At 38.5% G+C, this 9643-nt stretch overlaps 1 protein-coding gene across 8 annotated transcripts in view; it reads left to right on the top strand.

Annotated features, from left to right (window-relative positions):
* The window catches only part of usp9 (ubiquitin specific peptidase 9), a 101760-nt gene that overhangs the window by 34340 nt on the left and 57777 nt on the right, over positions 1 to 9643 (top strand). For all 8 annotated transcript variants that reach the window (XM_061879684.1, XM_061879690.1, XM_061879687.1 and 5 more), the window contains exon 2: positions 5051 to 5315. In XM_061879684.1, the coding sequence (XP_061735668.1) occupies positions 5220 to 5315 (96 nt within the window). In that variant the 5' untranslated portion in view covers positions 5051 to 5219. The remainder of the gene's footprint in view (positions 1 to 5050; positions 5316 to 9643) is intronic.

Genomic DNA, 9643 nt, shown 5'->3' with positions numbered 1-9643 from the left:
GTCTGGATTGTTTCTAGGGACTTTTCCAATCCTTAGACAAACAAACTTTAATAATGACATTTTCTTTATTAAAAACTACTAGCAACAAATCTAACATCTTTTTTGGTGTTGTTGGAGACTGTACTTGTGTTTAGAGATCTGTCGGTCGATGTCTGCAACAAACCAAGAGCTGCAGCAAGCCTAACGTCACTCTTGCTTGTTGCTCCAGCTGTACTTTCTCTCTTTGAAAGAGAGCCACTGTCTTATTTTCACATTGCACTTTTTGTAGATAGCTGTTCACGGGTATATCTCAGATGTATTAAAATATGTCCACATCGGAGGCATTCTGCCTCTGCTCCACAGAAATCACGTACATTGTGGCTACGTCATCACAACATCCTGTTTTCACAGTGCTGTTTCAGTGAACAGTCTTTTACCGGTGGCCACATTTTTGATTCATCACTACTCAATAGGCGTGTCAAAAAATAAGATTTAACTTTTTTTTTTCCGGTCCAGCCTCTCAGGCAAATTATATTGTGGATGTAGATGCCGACATTTGCTTTACAGGTTTTGTTTAGAAAATAAGTGTGGGATATTTTTTTGTTGCCTTTTTTGTATTTGACTTCATTAAAGGGGAACATTTAACCCTTCAGAAATTGTGATAAACCAATACAAATCAGTTCCCTGTGGTTTATTTTATTTTTCAAAAGTTTTTCTCAAAATTTTACCCATCACGCAATATCCCAAAAAACGGCTTCAAAGTGCCTGATTTAACCGTCGTTATATCCACCCGTCCATTATCCTGTTACGTCACAGCGTGACCACACAGAAACAAACATGGCCTACAGCGATATTAGCCCGGATTCAGACTCGGATTTCTGCGCCATAAGCCATTCAACAAATTACACATGTATTGAAACTGATGGTTGGAGTGTGGAGACAGGTAACGAAAACAAAATTAAAGAAGAAACAGAAGCTTTTGAGTCATATCAGGACAGACCGTAGCACGGAAGGAAGCGCGGACGAATTCGGCGATCGCCTTCTAACCGATTATGTGTTTGTTTGGCATTAAATGTTGGTGGAGGGAAAGGCTGTATGCAAATATAGCTACAAATGAGGCATAATGATGCAATATGTACATACAGCTAGCCTGAATAGCATGTTAGCATCGATTAGCTTGCAGTCATGCCGTGATCAAATATGTCTGATCATCACACTCCACATAAGTCAATAACATCAACAAAACTCACCTTTGTGATTTCGTTGACTTTATCGTTGGAAATGCATCTGCTTTGAGTGTCTCAGGATATCCACACATTCTTGCCATCTCTGTCGTAGCATAGCTGTCGTCGGTACAGTGTGCAGAACAAACGAGGGACTTTAGCATCTTTTGACCACTGCTGCAACTTGAATCCGTCTGTTAGTGTTGTTACACCCTCCGACAACACACCACCGAGTCATGACGTCTCCAAGGTACCGGAAAACAGTTGAAAAAACGGAAAATAACAGCTGATTTGACTTGGTGTGTGTAATGTGTTTGAGAAAATGGCGGGTCACTTCACGATGTGACGTCACGGGTGAAAGGTCATGACCCCGACAGGCTATCAATTGAAAGGCGTTTAAATCGCCAAATTCACTCTTTAGAGTTCGGAAATCGGTTAAAAAAACAGGTCTTTTTTCTGTAACATCAAGGTATATATTGACGCTTATATAGGTCTGGTGATAATGTTCCCCTTTAAATGTTTGGGAAGCATTAACAAAATCACTTTTCTTTTAAGTTATATATATATACATATATATGTATATATATGTATGTATGTGTATATATATATATTATATATATATGTATATTTATATATATATATATATGCATGTATATATGTATGTGTGTATATATATATATATATATATATATATATATATCAAAACTGATTATTTTATAAAGTAAATTTAGTTAGAAATGGAACTGGCATCTAATTTTGTTAAAAACTATAGGTTTTTAATTGATAATCTGAATTCCGAATCGAACAGTTACCCCCAAAAATTTAATCTAATCATGTGGTGCCCAAAAATGTACAGTCCTAAGTCAAAAGTGCGTAAATAATAGGTTATATATATCTCGAGTCATACAATATAAGGCATAAAAATACCAATTTTTTAAAGTGTGGTGGCTTTTATTTTGTTGTGGCAATGGGCCAAGATCAATTACATGTAGGCGAAACCTTGCGATGGTGTTTGGATTCTTTTCAAGGGTTCTTCCTTTTTAGGGGGAGTTTTTCTCTCTTTTTGCCAAAGTCTCTTAGGACTTGAGTCTTGGTTGTCTGAAGTGTCTTCCGTTTAAAATAGTTATATCTTTTTTATTTCATCATTGGTTTTCTTCATTGTATACGGAGTGTGTAAAGTACCTTGAGAAATCTTCTGTTGGAAACCGTCAACATATTAATTAAATTGATTGGTTTTTACCCAAGTATCATTGGTTTAGGTCCCAATCAAACAAAAATGAGCAGTGTATAAATTCAAGCTAGACACTAAACCCAGAATGGCTGTCTTCAAAATTAATTTGAGTTACCTCTTGTAGTGATTAGGCTACTAAATTCTGGGAGTTTTTTTGTGGACGTCACAGGTTTGAAACTGATTGCCAACATTAACACATTTCTGTCGGACAACAATGACATTCTGACAAGGGAAAACAGTTCAACATTGATAGCTTCATTGTGACATGTCTGTTTTGTTTTTACTGGGGATGGATCTGTGGTAACTGACATTTCACCTGATTTGAATTGTTGATGTTCTGATTTTGTGTTAGTGTCGAGGTATGTTCGGTATTTTTGCTAGTTATTCCCCATCGCTTGTCTTAAGTAAAATGTAGCATTACACCAGGGGTCGCAAACCCGCGGCTCCGGAGGCGCATGCGGCTCTTTGGCAACTCTGATGTGGCTCAGCTGCATAATCGCCGACCCCCCAGACTGTTACAGGGGGATTCTGGAATTCATTGCCTCTCCCGGACATCATCCAGGGTCAACATTCTCTGATTTTCGCTCGGACTACAACATTGAGGGCGTGCCGTGATGGCTTTACTTTTAACATCTTCTACATGTCATCGCGCCCGCCTTTACGCAATGTTATCTGCATGCCGACTGGACCATGCATTTCGCTGCTTCTATTGTCACATGTACGAGATTGCAAGGCATACTGGGTGATACAGGTTACACTGAAGGTTGTTATATAAACAACTTTAACACTCTTACTAATATGCACCACACCAAACAAGAATGATAAACACATTTCGGGAGAACATCCTCACAGTAACACAACATAAACGCAACACAACAAATACCCAGAATCCTTTGCATCCTTGACTCTTCCTGACTATATTATATGCCCCCGACCCCGCCCACCTCAACCGACGCACGGGGGGGGAAGGTTTGGTTCTAGCAGGGTGTATGATATAGTCAGGAAGAGTCATGGTGAGGATGTTCTCCCGAAATGTATTTGTCATTCTTGTTTGGTGTGGGTTCACAGTGTGGTGCATATTAGTCAGAATGTTAAAGTTTGTATCACAACCTTCAGTGTAACCTGTATCACCCAGTATGCCTTGCAAGCTCGGACGTGTATCTGCAGAAGCCACATACAACATGTTGCTGGACTGGCAAGCAGTTTGTACATGTTGTAGAAGGTGTCAAAGGCAATGGCTTCATAGCACGCCCCTATTATTGTTATCTGGGTGACCACCAGCAGATATTCGCGAGAATAGTTGTGGCTCCCATTGTCTTCTTTATTTTGAGAAACGGATCAAAATGGCTCTTTGAGTGGTAAAGATTACAAACCCCTACATTACACGTTGCATGCAAATAAACAATCTCCAGTATTGAGATCACTAAAATGCAAACTTTTGGCCTAAATAACAATACTTCTGTAACAAAAAATATATTATACATTGTATCCAAATGAATAATGAAGTAAAACAGAAGACTATAGTTTGTTTCAGTAAGTAGATAAAGTAAACAGGCTTTTTCATTCACACATCTTGGTGTGCAGAGCAACAGCTTTAGTGATCGCTCTATGCCAGTGGTTCTCAAACTTTTTTTGTCATCCCCCACTTTGGACAAGGGGGAGTTTTCAAGCCCCACCTGCCCCCATCGCCACAACAACGCTAATGCCAAGCTTAACATTTTCAAATGTATTGAACATCAAGTAACATTCAAGTCAGGGTTTCCCACACATTCATTTATTTGTGGCGGCTCGCCACGAAAGAATTACGGCCGCCACAAATAAAAAAAATTTGGCTTTTGACTCGCTTGACCGCTCATAAAAGCATTGGGACTCTGTTTGTGAATGGAGCTTGTAGTTACATATTATATAAATATGTAATTATGATATAAATATGTACATAAAGTGTTGTAATTATATTCCAACTTCGCGTTCTTCTTGGTCATTGCCACCGCAAGAATATAATAATAAAAACATTTTTTTAAGTGAAATTCCCTCCCGTTCCTCGCGCCCCACCTGTCATGTCTCTATTCCCCCCAGGTGGGGCCCGCCCCACACTTTGAGAAACGCTGCTCTATGCATTGTGCTTCTTTCTCATCATACATGGCATCCATACATACTTTGTGTAAATGATTCCACCATAGCAAGATGATTTTTAGCCCTTACTGTTTATTGTTGCGTCTTTTTCGCACTCGGCTGGAGGCTTCGCTTTCAGATGCTGTTGTTGTGCAGATGCCTTTTTGAAACAAACTTTGCAGCGTGCATTCTCTTGTTCCATGCCTGTTGGCACAAAACCAAAGTACTGACAACACTTTTTTTGTATTTGGAACAAAGATCTGCCTCTTGTTATTGTTAGCATTAGCCATGTTTTGCTATGTGTGCCAGTAAGGAAGTAAAGCGATGGCACAAGCTACGGAAGCTCCTGACGAGCGAAAAGTATATTGGACTAAAAGGAGAAAAAAAACTTTTTTTTTTACATTTTTAAATCGTCTGCAACAAAAACTTGAATATATCCATGATATGGATACATTGCCCATGCCTACCGTCAACCCTTATCTTTCTCTCTTTCCCTTCATTTCAGGTTATGCAATGGTCTCAGCGGCACATCCAGATCGCCAGGTGCTCGTGTCCCTCTCTCGCGTGTTCGGGCTTTCTTCCCTCCGCTCCACGGCTGAGGTGGCTCTGATTTCCCTTCTGGTCAGCGCCGCATAAAAGAGGCCAAGATTGCCAAGATCTGCCCCGTGGCGAGCATGACGGCCACCACGCGTGGCTCTCCGGTGGGGGGCAACGACAGCCAGGGCCAGGCGCCTGATGCTCAGAGCCAACCCCCATTGCCACAGAACCAGGTCAGCATTCAACTACCGCAAGGGCTAAATGGTAAAAGGGAAATGTTTCAGGGCCACATTACCTCACCAAATTGCCAATTAATTTATAGCCAAAAAATCTAAATAAAACACCCACATAGAAGTACTCTCCCTGAACTCTGAAGTTAGGTTTTGAGAGAAATGGCATGTATGTTATAAAATTGTGAAACTGCAGTGTAGAGTTGGGTCATGAATCAAAATATAAGTGTGGAGGCTGTCAGGAAAGCAGAAGAAGAAGCCATGTGACACACTCTCTGAGCCTGACCGTACAATAAAAGCAGCATCCTCCCAAAAGGAATTCCCTAACAGTTGTGTAGACACACTTTGGTTGCAATAATAATGACATAACTGTGCATTTACTGAAATCGAGGTAGAGAGTTCCAATTATTTGTGATCTATATTTTTTTCATAATCGCCCAGCTCTACTTTTAGAGGCATATTTTTTAAAATTTTCTGTGATGTTTAGAATTTTAAAGGTTATGCAATTAGTGATGGGCGATGTGGCCTCAAATCAATACCGTGATTTCTATTGCATCCTCCTGCGATAATGATATATATCACAATATATTATGTGGTATGTAAATAATGGAATTATTTCAAGACTGGTTACAAAGGCTCCTAATTTGGCTGCTGACATATGCAGTAACATATTGTCATTTCTGGTTGTATAATTTTCTCAGAATTATTATTGATATACTTGTTATTAACTGTACTATCTGGCTACTTTTAATTGTAAAACAAGTGGTAAGCACTTATGTTGTTTGGATTCTTTACATTACCAGAAATGTGTGTATCGATCCAATACAAAGCAGTTATAGGGGCAGTATTAATCATACCAATGCGGATACTAATACTTAAAATTGTCCAGCTCATCGAGTTATTACATTTTCGATCGCAATTATAATCAAAACAAAAACATCATCGTGATGGAACGATATAATTTAAATATTTTTAAATATTTTCTATGATTGAGTCTGTTTTTAAGTAATTTCCTTGATTTCTGCCAGGGACTTAACTTCCCAGGTTTGTAAACGATGACAAAAACGACAAAAATGTTTTGATAAATATATCAAACCTAATACATCTATAGTATTGACTATACAGTTCCTATACTTACTGTTCATATTTGTATCACTTCTCACCTTTGTTTATATTCAAGAGCTCCAGCTTGCTCTTTGCAGTTAGCATGGCTTATTGCATTGATTGAAATTGATTGAAACTTTTATTAGTAGATTGCACAGTACAGTACATATTCCGTACAATTGACCACTAAATGGTAATACCTGAATAAGTTTTTCAACTTGTTTAATTCGGGGTCGACGTAAATCAATTCATGGTCATCCTCCCACGGTGTGTAGTATAGCTATTTAGCTACTTCTCCCCCACACAATTTTGGTGTTTTAGCAAGTTAGACATTTATTCCGTATTTAGTTTATAGTCATATCAAATAAAGATGTGTCAAATAGACAAATGCAACTTAAATTGTAACAAAGTGATACCTTTAGGAAACATACTTTATCTGCAGGTTACCCACTACTAACTTAGCCTCTGTCTTGTGCTTTTCTTGGAGGGGGGAGGTATTGACTAATGATAAACATGATTTAATTATACATGTTGTTCTTAGTACGTCTTGTATTGACCTAAAGTGGTTTCAAGCCTGGGCCCATGCAATTTTGAAAGTAGTATATTCAATTGCAATGTAGCATGGTCAATTGAAAAACAAACGTTAATTCTCCTTTGACTCAAGTGTCTTTATATAAGAGGGTATCACTCCATGATTGGTGGTAACTAGTTAGTGGTGGTGCTAATCCGCCAAGGTGCAGTATGTTTAATAGAAACAGCAATTTCATGTTTTGGGGGAAGGGATTTGTTTAAAATGTTCGCAGTGCTGTGGCTGTGTTTTTGTTATTGGCGAAAGCTCAGATGCACATGTAGCTTCCGTCAAGTCATTGCACTCTGAAAGGGCAACGCAACCACAATGCTATTACTGTTGAAGAAAAACAATCCAAACAATAAGAATGATGATGATGATGCTACTTTTCCAGACAATTAAGACCATTAAAAAAAAAAAAATGCCCATCCCGTTTCCAGACACTGCAGCATGCAGGATTTTTTTTTTTTTAACAAATACAGCTCACTTCCTACTCTACAGACACACATAGATGCCCAGAGCGATGAAAAGAGCGGGGTGAGGGGAACGGAAAGAGGGAGAAAAAGTGAAGACGAGGCATCAATGAACAGAGAGAACCTCCTGAGTGATGGATAAGGGGTGTGTGTGTGTGTGTGTGTGTGTGTGTGTGTGTGTGTGTGTGTGTGTGTGTGTGTGTGTGTGTGTGTGTGTGTGTGTGTGTGTGTGTGTGTGTGTGTGTGTGTGTGTGTGTGTGTGTGTGTGTGTGTGTGTGTGTGTGTGTGTGTCGCGCGCGCTGATGAGCAATGGTGATACGTGAGCGGCAAGCTGTATATGTAGGTCAGCCAAGCAGAAGGAGCCTTCACCACACACCACCCACATTTCATACTTCACAGTCATGTTCACTCTGTTGTACTGACTGGTGTAGCTTTGTTGCCTTTAAAGATGGTAGACACCTGCCCTCGCACCTGCTAACGTCTACACTGACCATAAGATGAGAAGCAGGTGGTTCAGCCTGGTCCACTCAGCAGTCCTTGTCATACTCCAATGGAATTTAAATAAGGGCTCCCATGAGCTTTGGTTTTTCCAAAGAGGAATCAGTTGACTTCCATAATTTATGCTAACAGAAACTAACTAGTTTTTCTATATGTACATGAGTCATACTTTTTACACCTATAGAAAGAAACTAGTGAAGTTTCATAGTCTAAAAAAATAGTATAGATGTATGGCGAATTTGTCTAGTGGCGTTGCATTTCCTACCAAAGTCCTCATTTATGTGCATAAAGTGTATTCATAAGACAGTTGTTTCCCTGTTATCGCCAACTACTGGCCTGGCATTCATATTACAGGGTTTGTAGTTGTTGTCGCAGGTATTTGGGAACTGTAGGACAGCGACCCATATTTTGCAGAGTCCTTGTCTGGGATTATCCAACATATTATTGCAACAAGCTGTTTTGGGGAAACTGTCTGAAAATGGATTTGGGAAGCTGTTAAGTGCCTGCTAAAGTCCAAATTCAAAATGATTAGCTCCAGAAATTGAAGTGACAAGCTCCAGTGTAAGTGACAAGCTTTAGTGTACCTGCTCATTTACACATTAAGAATAATTAGTTCTTTCTGGGGATAAATTAAGGTAGAATATAAGCTAAAGGGTTTATATATATATATATATATATATATATATATATATATATATATATATATATATATATATATATATATATATATATTAGGAGTATAACGGTACACAAAAATTTCGGTTCGGTACGTACCTCGGTTCAGAGGTCACTGTTCGGTTAATTTTCGGTACAGTAAGAAACAAAATATACATTTTTTGATTATTTATTCAACAAATTTGCTAAATCTTCCACAAAAAATATTTTTCTTAGTGGAATATTGGATGTGAAGTAATCTTGGATAGGTCAATTAATTCATAATAACATTGATTTTGATTCAATATTATGTTTTGAGCAATGACAGTTTGAAATAAAATAAAAAAACAGCTTTGTTTTATTAGTCAACGTTGCAACTTTTTCTAAATTACATTTAGCCTTTAAGCTATTTTATTTCAGTTTTGTTTTATGTTTTTGTTTATTCTAATAGTATTTGTAGAATGTGTCGTGGGGTCTTTAAAACACTAGCTGTGGGCCGCAAATGGCCTCCGGGGCACAATTTTGACACCCCTGCTATGGATAATAAAAAATTAAATCTGATAAATCTATGGGTAAAAAGCAGAGCCTGGCGAGGCATGCGCGGTTATTATAACTCTCTCGCTCTTTCTGTCTCTGCCCCTCACGAATGTTGCTGCGTGCAGCACTTTTTTTGTTGTTTTTAACCCCTTCTTAACCCTGAACGTACATTGAAAATACACGCAACCCCAACTTAAAATGCCGGACATTCGAGGCATTTAAGAAACTCCTCCTGGACAGCTCCGCAAAGAGGACATAGACCAGCCCAGTCGTTGCTAGCATGCCGTGTGTTGTTTTTTTTGCTTGATTGATTGAAACTTTTATTAGTACAGTAGTGATCAAAATTATTCAAGCCCCACACAATTTTGGTGTTTTAGCAAGTTAGACATTTATTCCGTATTTAGTTTATAGTCATATCAAATAAAAATGTGTCAAATAGACAAATGCAACTTAAATTGTAACACTGTATTTTACAAAATACCAAAAAAGGAAATTTT

Source organism: Nerophis ophidion, linkage group LG19 (assembly GCF_033978795.1).
Source record: "Nerophis ophidion isolate RoL-2023_Sa linkage group LG19, RoL_Noph_v1.0, whole genome shotgun sequence".
In the NCBI taxonomy this organism is placed as follows: Eukaryota; Metazoa; Chordata; class Actinopteri; order Syngnathiformes; family Syngnathidae; genus Nerophis; species Nerophis ophidion.
Note: the sequence above shows the minus strand (reverse complement) of the source record. Positions and strands in the feature narration are given on the sequence as shown.